This window comes from Mytilus trossulus, chromosome 12, assembly GCF_036588685.1.
Source record: "Mytilus trossulus isolate FHL-02 chromosome 12, PNRI_Mtr1.1.1.hap1, whole genome shotgun sequence".
NCBI classification, from domain to species: domain Eukaryota; kingdom Metazoa; phylum Mollusca; class Bivalvia; order Mytilida; family Mytilidae; genus Mytilus; species Mytilus trossulus.
In genome coordinates, this window is record NC_086384.1 from 24,972,312 (window position 1) to 24,991,333 (window position 19,022).

General features: G+C 33.1%; 1 protein-coding gene across 2 annotated transcripts; it reads right to left on the reverse strand.

The window, feature by feature from the left end:
* Positions 1 to 9,528: 9,528 nt before the first annotated feature.
* On the reverse strand, positions 9,529 to 18,192 carry LOC134693465 (solute carrier family 25 member 35-like). Of its 2 annotated transcripts, none has more exons than XM_063554297.1 (4): positions 17,922 to 18,020; positions 14,406 to 14,848; positions 13,923 to 14,141; positions 9,529 to 11,182 (listed from the first exon to the last, which is right to left on the reverse strand). In XM_063554297.1, the coding sequence occupies exons 2-4, from the start codon at positions 14,796 to 14,798 to the stop codon at positions 10,829 to 10,831; spliced, it is 966 nt and encodes a 321-aa protein (XP_063410367.1). In that variant the 5' UTR covers positions 14,799 to 14,848; positions 17,922 to 18,020; the 3' UTR covers positions 9,529 to 10,828. The 2 variants fall into 2 exon arrangements, with proteins under 2 accessions (XP_063410367.1, XP_063410368.1); XM_063554298.1 differs by lacking the exon at positions 17,922 to 18,020 and adding an exon at positions 18,085 to 18,192 and having other exon boundaries at positions 9,531 to 11,182.
* Positions 18,193 to 19,022: the final 830 nt, after the last annotated feature.

Below are 19,022 nucleotides of genomic sequence, written 5' to 3' on the forward strand. Positions count from 1 at the left end.
CATGCATCTGTATCTTTATTTCGATTTTGCTCATTTAAAGTATGCAAAGCTAAAAGGCTGATGTCAACATTGTCAACTAACTGCTGTCAACATTGTCAACTAACTGCTGTCAACACATTGTCTGTCTTTATTGTCAATTTAAAAGTATGAACAAAAAGAGATGTTGGGTATCAATTTGCTGACAAGATTTTCTCTCTAGCTTCTCTAGTTTCTACAAAACACACAAATTGGTAAATAAGAGTGCACACACTGAAATGTCTTGCCTTCTTTACTAATCATTGATATGAGGTCAAGATCAAATAGACTGACATATAGATAATAAAATATTTCCATACACCAAATATAGTTGACCTATTGCAATTAGTATAAGAAAAAAAGACCAAAAACTCAAAAACTTAACTGACCACTGAACCATGAAAATAAGGTCAAGGTCAGATGACACCTGTCAGCTATACATGTATACCTTACAATCATTCCATACACCAAATATAGTAGAACTATTGTATATAGTAAAAGAAAAACAGACCATAACAAAAAAAATAAACTATAACCACTGAACCATGAAAATGAGGTCAAGGTCAGATGACACCTGCCAGTTGGACATGAACACCTTACAGCCCTTCCATTCACTGAATATACTAGACCTACTGCTTATAGTATCGGAGATATGGACTTGACCACCAAAACTTAAAGGCCAGGGCTGACCTAGATAGAAATCCGGTTGGAGAGCAATTAAGCCAATAAGGAAATGGGAGGGGCTTAACTATCTTATCAATTATTTATAGAAGTCAGCATGGTTAAAGAAAACAAACACATGTGGAAATTACCTTTGTGTAGAAATTTATAATCCAGACTAAAACTAAAAACTAACAAATAACAAGATTATGATGATCAAAAATATTTGCATGATAATAGTAACACTTGTAAATTCAATGCATAAGTGTAATTATTCTGTTTTTAATAGAAACTAGAAATGTAGCGGTTCCAAATGTTTATCCTGTAATTATATGTTAGTTTTTTGTAAATTTTCTTTCCTTTCTGTGAAGCTGGTGCATTAGGATTCCTAGATTTCCACACTGATGTAAAGCCTCTGTCCACATTCTCATTCCAATGGCATACCGCCAAATTTGATCTCAATTTATATTGATCATCACCAAAGCAAATTCTTTTGTCTTGAAATATGTTCACAACATTATTGAAACTTTCAACATAAAATGTGTCTTTAGCAAGAATGTAATCTTGAGGATATTTATAAATTGTTGAACTTTTTATAGCAATCTCTAACATTTTTCTGGCTTTTAAATTTGTAAGTACAGTCCTAGATGGCTCATAGTTTGAATCAAATCTGCACCTTGATGAATGATGGCAATGTTCATGCTTATCACAATAATGGTTAACAATGTTATCCAAACTTTCCTTCAGTTTTAGAGAATTTTGCTCACAGTTACGGACAGCCCAGTTAATGTGTGTTGCTATGGGTTCAACTTTATCTCCTAGCTGTACACTCCAACTTATACCCTCTGAACGTTTGGTACCTTTGGAAATCTTGGTGACAGCTTTTTTCACAGCCTTGACAGCATGCCATAAGTCATTCTGATTAACGGTAAATTGAGTGTCCCTCACAAATTTATTTACAGCCAAATTTCTGTCATGTGCGTGAATTTTTATGGACACATTCTTATTCTCCAAATTTTCATATATTATTTGTGTTCCAAGTCTTTCATGTCGTTGGGCAACTTTATCCTGTGACTTTGTTATATGCTCACAGTCCATCACTTTGTGAGTTTTTTCTCCTAATGCTACAACTGTAGTATCCTTTGCATTTTTTCTCCAACCGTGCCTAGCATCTGTCATGATGTTGATGCCATCTAGGTCGTCATATGAAGAAATTTCATCGTTTATGGCATTGTCAACTGATTGAATGCTTTCATTTTCAGCATGTTCTTTATATTTTCTAAAGAATTTCGATCGTCTCTCTTTAGTGATGCAGCCAATTCCTGCCCCATTAACAAATCTAGTATAATGTACTGGCAAAAGTCCACTACTATAAAATGCATGACAAATCCTGTGATTGACCAAGAACTCATCATTCGGAAGGTAAGATGATGACGACCATAAATAGGAATGTGATTTTTCCTTGTTACACATCAGTCTTACAGATGCTACATGTCCTTTCATAGTTCTTTTCAATACTTTAAGCTTTCCATCACAAATACTGGTATGTGCCTCAAAGAGTTCTCCATATGTGTCCAAAGACTTTTCTGCAGTAACAAATAGTCCTTGGTCTACATCCTGGCTTCTTGTTTGAGAATAGGTGGATGGAAAAGGATGAAGTTCTTTCGAATTGTCACTTCCAAGTTGTTGTTTAATCCAAAAGTCTAAAAGTTCCTCTATAATTAAACTATTGTTAACTGGCTTATTCAAAGTTGAAGTCAAATAACCCTTTACTTTTTGAAGCTTTTCCAAAATTCTACTTTTGATAGTTTCATCACCCGGAATTTCTATTCTAAAATTGGGTGGACGTTTTCGTGAAGAATCTTGTTTTTCAGTAGCCATGACTAACCATGAAAGAAACTGAAGGAATGAGCAGAAATTGGATATGAAATAATCAGGAGATTATGTTTCATGATATTCAGTTTCAACTTAGAAAAATGTGTCTCAAGGTTTCATGATAATTGATTTTTATATAAATAAAAGTGATCTATGAAAATTTCTTTGATCATTACATGGCTTTTTCAATAAATTAATTTGTATTTTATTTTTTTTAAATTTCTGTGATTTATTGTAAAAAAATAGTATTTCATTTCTTGCTAAATAAATAACTACATGTAATCCCCTAATTGCCTCTAGAATTGACATGCAATCCCCAAATTGCCTCTGGACTTGTTTACATCTATTGAACAAATTTATGAGGTCACCTGCAGAGTCAGCAACTTTCTGTACACATAACCTGGTGATAAAATCCAGACCAGATTATCTTTGACCTCAGTATAAATATTTTGTTTGTGTGTTTTCTACATAATCCTAAAAAATGAGTAATAAGAAAGTTACTATGGAATTAAGTGATCTTCAATTAGAAACTATAAAACATTTGTTTGGGCATAATGATTGGGAAATTAAAATTCTTGATGACTCTGCTATTGAAAATGGCGGGAATGCACAAAATCTACAGATGACCACAGAACAGAGTACTCAAACAGACAATAATGATGAAGATGAAGATGATGAAGACAATGACCAACCAGCATTTGTTATTCAGCAAGACCCTACCAAAGAAGAATGCAGATATTGCTTTTGTAAGCCATGCATTACTGATGATCAAAACAGACAAATGTGGTGGCATGGTCAGTCAGAAGTAGCCCATCAAAGAAACTCAAGTTTGAGAAAGGAACACTATAAAAGATTTTGGACTATGCTTCTCCATCGTGGTGCCTGGAATGATGACAGATATATGCTTATGAAAGCAGATGCCATGACCAGGGACCACAGAAGCCAAAGATTTGACTGGCACAAGAGAGACATTATGCCAAAATGTGTTGTGACACTTGTGCGTTGTTGGTTTCCTAATCCTGGTGGGTTTCCATATATGGGACACATGTGGGAATAGTTTTTTGTATTCTCAAGCAGGATTTTTTATTAATTATATAGAAATCCTTTGTTCTGTATATAACACAGTTTTGGAGGGAAAATGATTGTGACTGGATAATATTCAATATTATGACTGTAATTACATTTTTGGGAAAATTAGCTGCATATTTATTTGGTTCTTTGAATTATAAAAAGAAATATAAAATGGATATGAGGATTAAATAGGAATGGAATGAATTTATCACAACAGGTAAGGTGTTTGTTGATATTTTGCATGGAAGCATGGCTGCATGCATGGCAACATCTACTTCCTGTGTAAACAAAAACAATGTATGTATCCGCCCAGCTATCAATCAAAGTAAATTTTAAATGAAAAGTACCTCTGCTTCATGATTTGTTTTAGGAATATAAAAAAATAGAATTAGTTAATAATTTTTATTTTTCTTGCAACAGATAATATAGTTCAGTTCTAGGTTCTGTGACATTTTTTTTTCTAAAAATCACTCTTTGAACAACGTTATTCTAAAAAATATGTCCCTGATATGAATGTGGCAAAGAAATTTGAATTTACCACTATTTCGTTCATTGGCTGCTATTTATACTCTTTCCCTGGCCTTTAACCTTGTTCACTGATCCATGAAATGACAAGGTCAAGTGAAAACTGTCTGACGGGTATGAGGACCTTGCAAGGTACGAACATACCAAATATATTTATCCTATTACTTATAATAAGAGAGAATTTAACTAGCAAAATATCTTCATTTATTTTTCAAGTAGTCATTGAACCATGAAAATGAGGTCAAGAACATTGGACATGTGACAGACTGAAAGTTTGTATATACAAAATATGAAGCATCCCAGGTCTTCCACTTTCAAAAATATAAAGCTTTTAAGAAATTAGCTAACCCCGCCGCCACCAGATCACTATACCTATGTCAAGCTTTCTGTAACAAAAGTTGCAGGCTCGACAAAAATCATTCGTTCAATAAACCACTTTCAAGTTTGTCTGTCACTGGAAAAAACTTGTCAATTATGCGTGCCTTTGTGACGTCATTTACCAGATAGAGGGAATCGCCTGTATCCCTGCACTATAAAAGTTCATCAAGTGTCTTAAGTGATTGTCATTGTGCAGGATAAACTAGAAACAATATTTGTTCTGAAGGTACTTAATTACAATTCCCTAATGACAGCTGTGCTAAAAGACAATTATGAGATTCAAATTTACGACTTATTTGTGAAATATAGCTGAATAGTTTTCCAACCACTCGCTTAACATTGGAAAGGAAGTGACCACACCCCCTTAACGCACAAATGATATTCACTAAAACCAAAGTCTTTGACGGAAATGCATCGACTCGTAAGTTGTCTATTCCAATGACTTTTAATAGAGGACTTGACTTTCAATATGACACATGTTGACGTTATATGTATATTAACCAACACCAAAGGGTATGTCATAATGAATGTACAACTTCCAAGTTCCTAGGACAAATGTCAAGGTCAAAAACTTTGGTGTCAGTTGACAACCCCATGTCCTATGATAAAGATACAAACTTTTTACCACATATTATTCACAGCGAGGCCCACAAAGATGGCAGAGATTCCAGAATATCCACAAAAATTACCTTCTAAGTGAAAATCAAAAGTCTTAATTCTTATTAAGGAGCATTCTGAAGCTAAGAACAGAGAAGATGTACATAAGGTTTACAAGATGCATTCTCTGGATACTTCATCATCTAAGCCAGAAAAAACTTTGTGACAACTCGGTTTAAAATTTCTGGTTTGTTAAAGTGGAATTGAATCCACTTTTTCCTTTGTTAGTACTTCTGACATATGGTCAATTGCCATAATTTCAGATAACCAACATGCAAATGCAATCTTGTTCCAATTTCTAGGTTTCTTTGATGAACACTCCTGGATCCTGGGAGGAAACTTGAACATTCCTTAGATGCATCATATATAATATTAAGTATTAAAAGAACATACTGATTCATAATTTTTATTATACATACAAAATAAAGTAACAACTCTTAAATATAAAATTAAACAAACAATTCATCAACAGATCTCTAATAAAAAAAATAGAGATTATAATGAGGCTGTTTACAGTTAACCACACCTGGAATTTATATTGGTACACTCAGATCCTATACAAAAACACAACAACCAGGGGCGTAGCTGCCGTTAGGCACTATAGGCACGTGCCTACACATAAATTTTGCACAAATAATTTTTTTATTAAAAAACATTATAAACAACGTACGTTATCTGTAGATGAACGCCAGTGAAGTTGTCAATACTCTTTCATCGAATGTCATTTGTACACTAGTCTCTCGTCCTTAGTGAATGGAATATTGGATAGAATTTAATGTTTTATATGATTTTACGTACTTCTAAAGAAACTAAACAAGAACTTTGGTTCAGATAGTTTCACTTCTGTCAATAAAAACTTGAATGAAGCTCAATTTAGACACATGATTTTTTTAATTAGTTGTTGTTAATTTTCAACTAGCTTTCCACTTTGTCTTCACCCGACCTACAATAAAAACCCTTGCCAATGTTGTTCGTCTGTTTGGCTGTGCAGGATGTATAAATACACAGTCACGTCTGGTTAGAATGGGGACATTAAATCCGACGCCTAGCTGTAGAGAGAATGCTACTCTTTGATGAGTTCGTAGTTGGTCTGCCGAAAGGCAAAATTTCTGCTCCTATCCAAAATAAATCCATCATTTTTCAATTGCAATGCATGGCATCTTAAAATTTCTAGACCTTCGTCCCGTACGTCACTTATAACAGGACCTAGATCCCTGTTGTATTTATTGCTAAAAACAAATTATGCTTAACTTGCATAAATATTTATTTAAATCCTGAACTCGCATAAATATTTATGAAAATCAATCAATCAACTAGTTTCCAGTAATTTTGGGAACTCCCTTATCTGCGTTGATGACCACAATTTTCAAACTCCTAAGCAGGTAGGGATTTTAAAGTAGAGGATATAAAGACATATGAATTTCTTGAATTATGTAACGATAGTATGAACAGAACAGAACTTTTGCATAAGGCATCGACTATTGTGTGTATATGTTTGTGTGACTTCGGTGAAGGTTTAAGAATCAAAAGATTGATGGTTGATGTCTAGCCAAAAGGATAGTTTTATTATAAAGTAATATCATTGTTTACGTGCCTTTTTTTTAAGGAATGATCGCCAATATGTACTGTTAATCAAATTAAAATCAGAGATATGAAAATACCAAACAGGTTGTACTGGTTAATTAGAGGAATACGCTGATCTACGTTGGGCAATGCATATTGTATTTTTTTTTTTTTTTTTAATATCATTTCCGATTGTACTGCGTTTATATTTTTAATTCACCAGTCAGATGTTATGGTAAATTATAATTCATAATACTTCGAACTTTTCATCATGTACATTATAATTTTCTTGATTAAACAACCAGTAAATTTAACATTTTGTACATAAAATTTTGCAGCTAAAACGCTGAAAACCGTTTTCCGTCGGGGGGCTTCGCCCCCCTGAACCCCCTACCAGGGCTCTGCCCTGGACCTACTGGGGGCCTTAAGCGGCCCCCAGACCCCCTGCCGATTGGTGCCTACAGTTGACTGAGTACCTAGCTACGCCCCTGACAACCATATTTGGCATTGGGTATCATTTAAAGCATACAAGTTTATTTATAGATATGATAGAGGCCACACAAAATAATTAGAGTTCCTCAGACTTCACAATTAATGAAAAGAGGTGTTCCTCATTTATCTACAAAATTTCTAAATAAAAATAACCATTTTCAGGCTTTACTTCAACATGATAAATATTGGTTATGTAATTGACATCAATACCTCTAACAATAAATGTTTTATTTCTAACAGTATAAGTCACCTGATAAAAAGACAGAAATTCCATCTACAGACAATCTTCAGACATTTTCCATGTTTAACATGTTAACATTAAATAACATTAAAGTTTTAAACACTTTCATACATTTTGAATGTATGTTTCAACACCAATATACAAAAATATTACATGTATTTTTATTCATCATTTTGATAAGACCATTATGAAATTCTTTGTAAGGGCAGTTCCAGAAAAAAATGTATGGGGGGTTGGAAGGCAGTTTTTGTCAGCACCCGCCACCCAGACAATTGTAATTGAGAATTATAGTGCATTAAAGTGTGAAAAGTTGATCTGACACCCATCAACCATGTATTATTAATACAATGTGCCTTCCAAACCCCCCCTCCCCACACCCATTTTTTTTCTGGAAAAGCCCTAAGATATTTGACCATTACAAATATAAAACGAAAGATTCTGTTCTAACAGTCCCTGAAATTTTAAATTTAAACAACCTCACGAAGGTAGTACCTTCTCCAGACTACTCTGATTGTTTTCATAATTTTAACAAATACTATGTACTTATTTATTTTATGTCAGTTCTAATATTCATGGGTTAAGGGAAAATTGTTAACAGTACTTTCTTGGATATTTTTTAATTCAGTGATATTGTTTGCTTTTTTCAAAACTACCTCTACCCTTTTTTATTGGGAAAATATGCGTCATTTTCATCAAATTGGGAAATTTAAAATTAACCATGAATTTGACTGAAACTTCAATTGACAGAGCCATTTTCAAGAGTCAAACCCTGCTTTAAAATAAGACCTCAATTTGTCAGTGATGATACATAAAAATACCCTCAAATCTGCAAATATAGTCATTTTAGGCATGAAAAATGTTTAAATGAGTGTTTTTCAGTTTGTATTCATGCACAATTTCTACTGAGACAGCACTGTTTGGGGGAAAAAATGTCTTTTTGGGAATAATTTTAAAGTCATTTTATTTTTAAATTGGGATTCTTCACCAGGGGAAAAAGCCTTTATTCTCCACAAATTTAAGGCAAACAATATCACTGTAATTTGATTACATTGTTTTTCTAAAGTCTGCATACAAATCTTAAGTAAAATTGTACTTAATTGAACACATAATTCATGGTTAATCAATACACACAAAATACACAACAATTGGTAAATTAACAAATCATCAGTACATGTAAATGCATCCCTGTTTAACATAATTTCATTACTGGATAATATCCATATACATGATTAACTATCAGATACAACTACAAATAACAATAATTATATTTGAAGTATTTCGACAATGATTGCAGATATAACAAATATAACAGCACTGGTATACACTTATTGACTGGTTATGAGGGAAATATTCAGTTTGTTGTCCCTGAGATAGCAACTATTGTTTGAGGCAAAGCAGAGCGCAATAGTTATCATACTTGATATCACCCTCATAACCAGTCATTAAGTTTTATTTAATACCAAACTAAAACAACTTCTAAAAAATATCTAAAGTCCACTAATTCCTATAGGAAGAACAAATAGTCAAATATCCTTGCACAAGATGAAATATAAATAATTAGGTCAGTTAAAATTGGAGAGGAATACACCTGCCACATCGGGAATCAAACTCACAACCTCAGTGTTGACAGGTCAGTTATACAGTAGTACAACTACTTAGACTATTCAGCAACAGAGGCCATGCAATCCAATGAAACACAAAGGTATACATGTAGTAAAAATATGTTTTCATAGAACACTATGCCCTGCTCACACTATTACTTTTCTACTTTCAGTTGACCGCAAAATCTATGAGAAAACTCTTATTTGGCAATACATGTATATTTTCTAGAAAGATCAGATAAGAATATAAATATGAACTAAGTTTTAAGTTGATAAGACCACAATTTAATGGTCAACCTGATACCCAATACCGGATAAATGATTGATTGATTGAGTGGTGATTGCTTTATGCTGCAATAACCGATAGACATTAATAGACAATTGCACAGATTAGGCCACGGTTTTTTAATTTGTTGGTTTACGGATTGTCGGGAAAAAAAAGGAAAAAAAAAATCTTTCAAGACAGAAAACATATGCAAAATAAAAATATATTTCACCTTTCTAATAATATGTTTGTCATACTATTTTTTTATCGTTCTTAAATTTTAGTTTGATGAAATATTATTGCTCAGCTGTAAACATCGCATGACATTGTCTAATAATTTCAATCTTCAATAATAATTTCCCGTAAAAAAGGGGGGGTACACTGACAAAGACGAAATTAAATCGTCATTTCACAAACAAGAAAAACAGATTCACGTCAGTTATTTGACTTAGCTTTTAATCAAAACTTGGTGAAAAATAATAAGCACGAAAACTGATAAAGAAAAAAAATGTCGCCCTTCCAGCGAGATGTCAGAAATAAATATACGATATTCATTGTTTGAACAAGAACCGGACAATAAAGAATCCGATAGTGGAATTGGAGATAACAGCAATGCTTCTGTTTCGTATGAAAAATCACGAGATGGTCACGTGTCGACATTTATTACAATACCAAAAGTACAAGCACCATTGCAAATGGTCCAGACATAGAAGCATCAACTAGTCCAGACGTCGTATGAAAATAAGTTTCAACACACGTGTCAAAAATGTAATAGACTCGTCCAGTGGAAAAACGAGAATATCAGGTTAAATAATCTGTTATCATGCATTCCCGTTTTTTTATCCAAATGGACGATATTTTTTTATTATCTGTAAAACAAGAAAATATCAAATGATTTGTTAAAATTCAGTATTTTAACTTGATGTCTTGAACTTCCACCTGTCCACATTTGGACAAGTCTATTTATATGAGAACATGCATCTTACGGACTGGTGACAAATAAGGGAAACGAACTTATTGTGTAATTGGTTTTAAACACAGGTTTCGTTCCGCAAAATTATTTGCGCAAACGACATTTCAAGGTCATTAATAATTGATTTGTCTATTTTTAGAAACGTAAACTGAAAGTTTCATTTTTCTCAACAGAAAGTGTCATCACTTCTGTTAGTGATTAATGCATTTCATTTCATAAAAAAGGATATTTTAATTATTTTTCAGGGATAATGCATTTGTTAGGGTCGGCGAGAATAAAAAAAAGCCTGAAAATTCGATTTTATTTTTATTTTGGAAATCGGCAAAATCGGGTGGGCGGATCCGTAAACCAACAAATTAAAAAATCCTGGCCTTAGACAACACAATACCTCCCCACTGATGCAGGTAGGGCAAAAAAACATATAAAGACCTATAAATAAGGAAATCAAGATCACCCGTTTGTAAAAATCTGATTAATAATACATCTTCCTAGTCACACCACTTTTAGAACACCTATTCTGAGGATTTAACAGAATCTGGAATATCAATTTCTATTTGTTTATGATAACGTTTTTCATATGTTTTTCGCAACTGGTCCCAAAACATCAAACTAAGAACAGAATGAGGAGCAATCCTTAAAAAGGATGGTCCCCAGCCTTTATAAAAACCCCATGGTCCTTCCTTTTTCATGATTTTGACGCCACAGTCTAGAAGGTTTTTATAATACAGTCCTTTTCCATTAGCATCTACTCCTTGGTTATATAAACGAGTACACATTACATCAGGCGGAGTCATGAACACTGTCAATACAATACCACTAACTATACTAGAACAGAACGGAATGAGAATGGATGTGTCACTGAATACCTGAAAAGTAAGTATAATATAGGTATAAATATCATAGTTCACAAATCATAAATCATTAAAATGGCAATTACAGGGGTAAAGAAATCATATTATATAAAACAATTATACCTAGTTAGCTATAAATCTGATTGAAAGAAAAAGTTGAAAGTTTTTACATTACTATTTGATGTTTTAGCCTTCTCTCTAAATTTTGCTTCACAATTTTCACATATCTTCTTTTGCATTAATTTTTCATCTATCAGTTTTGGTTCATAAGTCTGAAGTTTAAAGTTTTAATGAAAGTTGCTGTTGCTGATGTCAAATATTGCTAACTTATGGATGACAGAAAAGTATTATGAAAGTCATGACTTTCAAAACTTTAAATGAAAGGCTAGACAGACCTCTGTCTAATGTTAAAGACTTAATAATGATGCTTACTTAATGCCTTTCGAAAATTGTGTTATGGTCCCATTGACATATAAAAAACATTTCCCAAATACATATCTAGATAGAGGGTGGTAAAGGGGGTGCTTGCACGAAAAAAACGTGAAATAGGACATAATTTCACGTTGAACGTGAAATAATTTCTGTAATGAACGTTGCACGAAAAAATAAATACTTTTATGTGAACCTTTTATAACTGAGTCACTGTCTTCTTGTATATATGAACCATTTGTTTTACAGTCAGAGCTCAGACATAAACAAGTCTATTTTTGTTTTTGACTTAAATAAGTCGAAACATGTATTTATTATAAAATGTAGTTTCAATTTTAGACTTATTTAAGTCAGAAAATGACAGTCTTGTTTAGGTCTATTTATGTTGGTGAAAAAACTTAATGTTACTTTGTGGCCAAACTACACCACCTATGACAGCAAAAACCTGTATGAGAGTTCACAAGGACTTGATCTATCTATATTTAATTATCTAATTGAACATCCTTACTAAACACAGATGTTTTACCTCATTAAGTGTGGCTCCAGGTGGTTGCATTGTAAAGTTAATTAACATTATCTCCGATTTTTTAGACTCTCATTCATATTTTTCTTTAGAAGACAAAGCATTGGCTTTCAATGTTATCATTATTTGATTTAGATGCATGACCTCCTTATAAATATGCGTGGGCCTTGAAGTTAACCAATTTTGATCACTTATCGACTTGTAGGAGTCGATATTTGCAACTTTTTGATTCTGGCCAATTATTTCTTGTTTATCAATATTGGACTTATTCAAGTCGTATTTTGTCTTACATTAAAGGGAGACAAATCCTAAAACTTACAAATTTAGACCTCTATGAGTCAAAAGCAGATTCAGACTTATTTATGTCTGAGCTCTGACTGTTTTACTTGATATTCCCGATTCAGTATACACATTTATGATATAATTGGTTTACGGCTTTTAAAAAAGTATTTTTTGATGATCCCTGCCAAATGTTTGAATTTTATTTCAAAAATACCGAGCACGCAAAATAAGACTTTGAAAATCAAGATGCAAGTAAAATTAAATAAGCAGAACATATTGAACAAGGCACCTGTCTTGCACGACTGAACATCAAATAAAAAAGTAAAAACATGTTGAATGTGAAATAAAAAACGGCGACCACGTTGCACTAAAATAACCCTTTACCACCCTCTAAATATAGTACTTGGATCTCATTCTATAGATTATTTTTTTTAATGGTCTCACATATTTGTTTTTGTTCATTTTTTTTTTAAATAAATAAGGCCGTGAGTTTTCTTGCTTGAATTGGGACAAGACCCCTAAAGGACCTTGAGATGAGGAACACAGATTTTTTACTCTCATTAAAAAATTAGTCCGCCATGCATATGTGGGAACTGTGATTTTAAAAATTGCAATAAATGAACTAGGACTGGTGTTTTATAGAGTTGATGTGATGTGAAAAAAAGTGTACAAAAATAAACCTGATAAAAAAATTACAAAGGACATATTTTTTAATGATTTTTATGGTCAGAATTTTGGGATTATTTCCTGTGGAGAGTGACATTTTTCACTATCTTTCGGGGTTGGGCACTTGACGGGAAAACGAATCACACTTGCCACCCCGAAAATCACACCACATATGTCCAAGTGCTCTCAGCTTCAAAACGAGCTATCATACATATCCAAGTTTACGATATGGCCTGAGCAACAGAAGAAAACGTTAACATTATGGCCTATGGAGAATCTAATGCGCATATTGACCCAATTGTTTTACATTGTCTTATTGGGGCCTTTTATAGCTGACTATATGCAGGATGGGCTTTGCTCATTATTGAAGGTCGTACGGTGACCTATAATTGTTAATGTTTGTGTCCATTTTGTGGATAGTTGTCTCATTGGTAATCATACCACATCTTTTTTATATCAGCATGATCAGAGATGTGTACAAAAATTCAAAATGACAGCAAAATGGAAATCTTTTTTTAACAGTGTATCATATTTTTGGTATGAAATAAAGAGAGGAAGGGGTCCTGATCTTGAAATCCCAGGCTTAAAAACATGAAATCCTGAGGTCCCAATTTAAAAAAAAAAAATTTCAACATATTGAAATTCAAAAAACCAAATCAAGGATTCTGAAATCCTGAGCTTAAAAATGCCTAATCCAGACGTCCCAAAAAAGGTCCTGCCTCCACAAATAAAGACATATGGTCCTAGGTAAGACTATAAACTAAGCAGCTGGGTATTCAGAATACTTTGTGTGTTTTAAATTAAGCTTAAAACATTAGCTAACAAAAATACCCTTCAAACTCATCTTTTAATTACCTTCAAACTAAGTATATATTCTTTGGCAGTAGAAAAAGTTGTGAGTTGAGCAGCAGATCCTATCATTACCCTTAACATGGCACCAGTTACTCCTCTCCATAAGCCTCCAATACCATGCTCCTTAAGGATACCAGAAAATCCTTCAACCATGCTCCCATGTCCATGTTGGTACCCTACAGCAATAGAACTAGCTGATCTACTCTGAAGTTGTGTTTTTACCTGAAAAAGATTGGGGAAAAGACAACATTAGAAATTCTACATTGTAGATTTGTTTTGTTTGAAAACAAATCTTCAACCTATCACTAATAAATTAGCTTTAAAAGCAGCTGTTGCACAGCTGTTTGATGATCTAATCCCTACACAAACAAAGCAGTGACAAGGGTACGAAGGAATAAAGTTAAATATTATCTCATAATTCTTGAATTCATTTAACTTCAGCAGGGGCAAGTTATTTTGAGAAATTTAATTTGTATATATATTTACCATATAAAATGGACTTCCAACTATTGCCCCAACACAGCCAGCGGAAGCTCCACCTAATATACTCTTTATAAAACTGACTTTACCATCACTTCCATTTAATAGTCCTAAATTAGTCATGATCTGGTATGAACCTAACCTCATCCCATTCATAAACAACTGGTACCACAGGGCAGGAACCAGTCCACTCTGTAGTCGAATGATTCCATCACTTTTGAATATAGTGTAAATGGCATGAAGAGAGTTGCGGTAATGAACAGCATAGTGTCCTCTTGCTTTAAGTTCACCTTGCAGCTGCATACGTGTTTTTACAACTTCGAGGGGATTGGTGAAAAAACCTGCTCCAACAGCTGCAAGCCCGCCAAGGAGCATTTCTTCATGGGGCCTTCCAGGCATGTTGTATGGGCACAGGATGTTCTGTAACAATCACTTATCTCATTTTGAACCTGTAAAATTTCAAACATAATGTAATGTTATGAAATATATATATGATATATTACAGTTAGTCTACTACCATGTTGCAAAATAATTCCTTTATTCAATAAAGCAATTATAGTTTTCCAACCACTCGCTCCAACATCGAAACTGAAGTGATGATGCCCCTAAACACACAAATGATGTTCACTAAAACCAGAGTATTTGACGGATATGAACATGTATTGAACTCGAAAGTTGTCTATTGGTTGGAAAGATTTTTTCTTTGGGCATGTGTACATGTATACAACATACATAACTTGTCGTAACATGTTTCCTTTCGGCATGTGTACATGTACATACATAACTTGTCGTAACATGTTTCCTTTCGGCATGTGTACATGTACATACATAACTTGTAACATGTTTCCTTTCGGCATGTGTACATGTACATACATAACTTGTCGTAACATGTTTCCTTTCGTCATGTGTACATGTACATACATAACTTGTAACATGTTTCCTTTCGCCATGTGTACATGTACATACATAACTTGTAACATGTTTCCGATCGGCATGTGTACATGTACATACATAACTTGTAACATGATTCCTTTGGGCATGTGTACATGTACATACATAACTTGTAACATGATTCCTTTGGGCATGTGTACATACATAACTTGTTTCCTTTGGGCATGTGTACATACATAACTTGTTTCCTTTGGGCATGTGTACATAGATCTATAATCATGACAATCTAATCAAAAACAGATCTCTCATCGCTACTGTTTTCTGATATGTCGCGTTGGAGATCTTACGAAACCCGTTTTGAGGTCACATGTGAGTGACCTCATAGGTGTGTTTTTTTCAACCAATGAAAATGAGTCTTTGACAATCTTGAAAGTTTATCATGAGGTAAAGGGATGTAACTCATTTCATTTACAAAGAAATCGTCAGTCCAAATAATTCATTAACTTTTTTGATTAGCTTATTAATAGGTCGACAACTCATTTGCATATCATTATAAATTCATTACTTCCAGTTCATTTACATCAGTCAGGGGACTTACTTAAATGAGTGATTTTCTAAATCACTGATTCAAGTAACATTATGTTCATAAAGGTTGAAAGTAAGAGTTGTCTTTCTTTGATAATCACCTATTGAAGTAGTACAAATTTATCACTAGACTAAGTGATTTAATTCTAATGTAGTTTTAGAATACTAATCAGTGATGTCAATAAGATTTGAAGGAGCAGGCTAAATTATTAAAGTAGCAGGCAACAATGTCATACAAACGAACAGTAGAATTAAATATTTTATTACATAATCTGAAAGATGAAACCTTGAACTTTACAGGAAAAATACTCCCATTGCTGGGAAAAGCTGTTTAGAAAGTATCAATTCATTAAGTTAAGCCATTATTATAGCATTTTTTTTACAATAAAATAGAATTTACAGCTCAATGATAGCATCAAAGGCATAACTTGCTACTTAAAAGAAGTAAAAAGTTCATTTTTTTCAATTTTACTAATGAAAAGATATTATCTAAACCTATGTCATGTATATGTTTAAAAATTTAGTAAAAACTACAAATCCACATTTTATGACAAAATTTCGAAATTGCTACTTAAATAAGTGGTTGTAAACCCACTTATTTAATTAGTCCCCTGACTGCACATTTGATCTCATAGAGGGTTTCGTTAGATCTCCAAGGCAAAAAAGGGAGCGATGAGAGATAGGTTTTTAATTAGATTGTAATCATGATAATTTGTTGGAACATGTTACAATTTATAACAACATTCATGATTTTCCTAGAATTTGAAATAAATTGGGCACAAATGTGTAGAGTGGGAATGGACCTTGGATGCGAACGTGCGAGGTGCAAACATGTAGGGTGCGAAAGTGTATTGGGCGCGAACGAACCTGATACCATTTGGACAATTCAGTGATATTGTTTGCCCTAAATTAATGGAGAATACAGGCTTTTTCCCCTGGAGAAAAATCCCAATTTGAAAAAAAATGGCTTAAAATTATTCCCAAAAAGACATCTTTTTTCCCAAACAGTGCAGTCTCAGTAGTAATTGTGCATGAATACAAACTGAAATACAATCATTTAAATATTTTTCATGCCTAAAATGACTATATGTGCAGATTTGAGGGTCCATTTATGTATCATCACTGACAGTGAGGGGTCTTATTTCAAACAAGGGTTTACCTCTTGAAATGGGGTCTGCAAATTGAAGTTCCAGTCAAATTCATGGTTTATTATAAATTTCCCAATTTGATTAAAATGACGCATATTTTCCCAATAAAAAAGGGTAGAGGTAGTTTTGAAACAAGCCAACAATATCAGTGGACATATATGTAAATAGTGGCACAAGTAGTTAATTGTCTGTTCTGTCTAACAGTAGTTTTAATGGAAGCTTTGTTATAAACATTTTCATAATATTTATTTCTGTTGTAAATAATATTCTATACCATTTATTCCGTTGGGGACATATACATGATATACTGTAATTATTATTATACTAATAAATTATAATATTTATTCCTGTAGAAATAATTTTCCAGAATATTTTTTTCCTTTTGAAACTATACTATGAAGGAATTAACTTCTAATCTGTGACATTGTGACAATTCACCAGAAGGCGCAGGGGTGGAATGCATGTTAATAGAAGGAGAGGAAGAAAATTTAAAAGCTCAATGGATCTTATGTTGTCTGTATACAAAATATAGTCTTATAGTTATAAGAGTTATTATTTAAGAATTGAATGCTTCTTTTTGTAAATTTATTGGGTGGTAAAAGCGTTGACCGAAGTACATTTTGTATGAAGCGCGGAAGCGCTTCATTCTAAAAATGTACGCACGGTCAACGCTTTTACAACCCTATAAAGTTTCAAAAAGAAGTATTCAATACTTATAATTACATTTTTTTAAGCTAAAATCATGAAAACACGATTTTTATCCAGTTTTATTTAATTCACTTGTGCACTTTTTTGTGGGACCTCGTGTCATCATGCATGATAAATGTTATTGTCTGATGCAATTGTTCACGGAATAATATGTTAGCCAATCAGAATAACGTATTATAATGAAACTTACATCTAATGTAATTATAAGCTTTTGAACTTGACATGTTGAGTCTTGGGAGGGCTTTTTCATAGGGACAACACGACTCCGTGTCGGTTCGGAAATCATGGCGATAAATCCCAGATTCTTGAAGGCCTTCGTGTTACGAAGATAATTAATGACATATAATATATACCACACAGTCTATGAAAACGCAAAACTTCTTTTGCTACCGGCGAGATTGATGGTTGTCCATGCCGGGAACTCTACCTCTTATGCGCGTTTTAATTCAAGGCAACCTTTTATAAAAGCGTTAATGTGATTGTTGTATATAACTGACAAAACCCCTATCGGTACGCGATAAGGATTATGAAAAACGGATTTTGGGGGGGGTTTTGGTAACCCGCTCAGCTTAATTATGAGAGTTTGGATTGGGTTAAATGATTAAAGAATAATGCCCTTAAAAAATGAAGATTAGAGAATAACGGGCAAAAAAAATGAAGATTAGAGAAATGTGTGGTCTTATATTTTGAAGATTAGAGAAAAGAGGGGTTAATATTTTGAAGAGTTAGAGAGAAAAAGGGTGAAAATTAAATGTTTACAGATCTTTACAGAATAACAGACCCCCACCAATCCAGTCCCTCAATTATAATTGTTGCTTAACTGATTTTTTTTCATATTTACCAAAAATGTTATAAAAAGTAAAAAAAATACTCAAAGCACCTGAACCTGCTTCCAAGGATTTGTATAAGCTAACTATACAAATCATTGCTGCTTCCAAGCTACCGGTTGTGCCAAAAGAAATTTAAAAAAAATAGGCCATTCAAATGATTTTAAATCAAATAGACTGCGAATTTTGCCTTATTCCCAAAAGTTTGATTTTTATTAGAAGATAAAGTTTTGAAAAATGCTTTTGAAAAAAAATGATATATACCAGTGACCTTTGGTATGAAAACCTTTAAAAACGGCGTATGCTTACCGTGAGAGGTTGACATTTTTTTACCAATTGAATATCATATATAATTCTTATAAATCATTAAATTAATAGATTTAACGACTTTAATCTAGTTTGCGAATTGGCACATGTCGTTGAAACCAAAAGAAGGCTCACTAAAAGGTCTGTGCGACCATAGA

Excerpts from the sequence above, each read along its gene's own strand:
- LOC134693465 (XM_063554297.1), bottom strand. The coding sequence starts at position 14,798 with ATGCCTGGAAGGCCCCATGAAGAAATGCTCCTTGGCGGGCTTGCAGCT. Across the intron at positions 14,142-14,405 it reads TTGGAAGTCCATTTTATATG|GTAAAAACACAACTTCAGAG; the intron begins GTAAATATATAT and ends AATCTTTTTCAG. Across the intron at positions 11,183-13,922 it reads AATATATACTTAGTTTGAAG|GTATTCAGTGACACATCCAT; the intron begins GTAATTAAAAGA and ends CTTACTTTTCAG.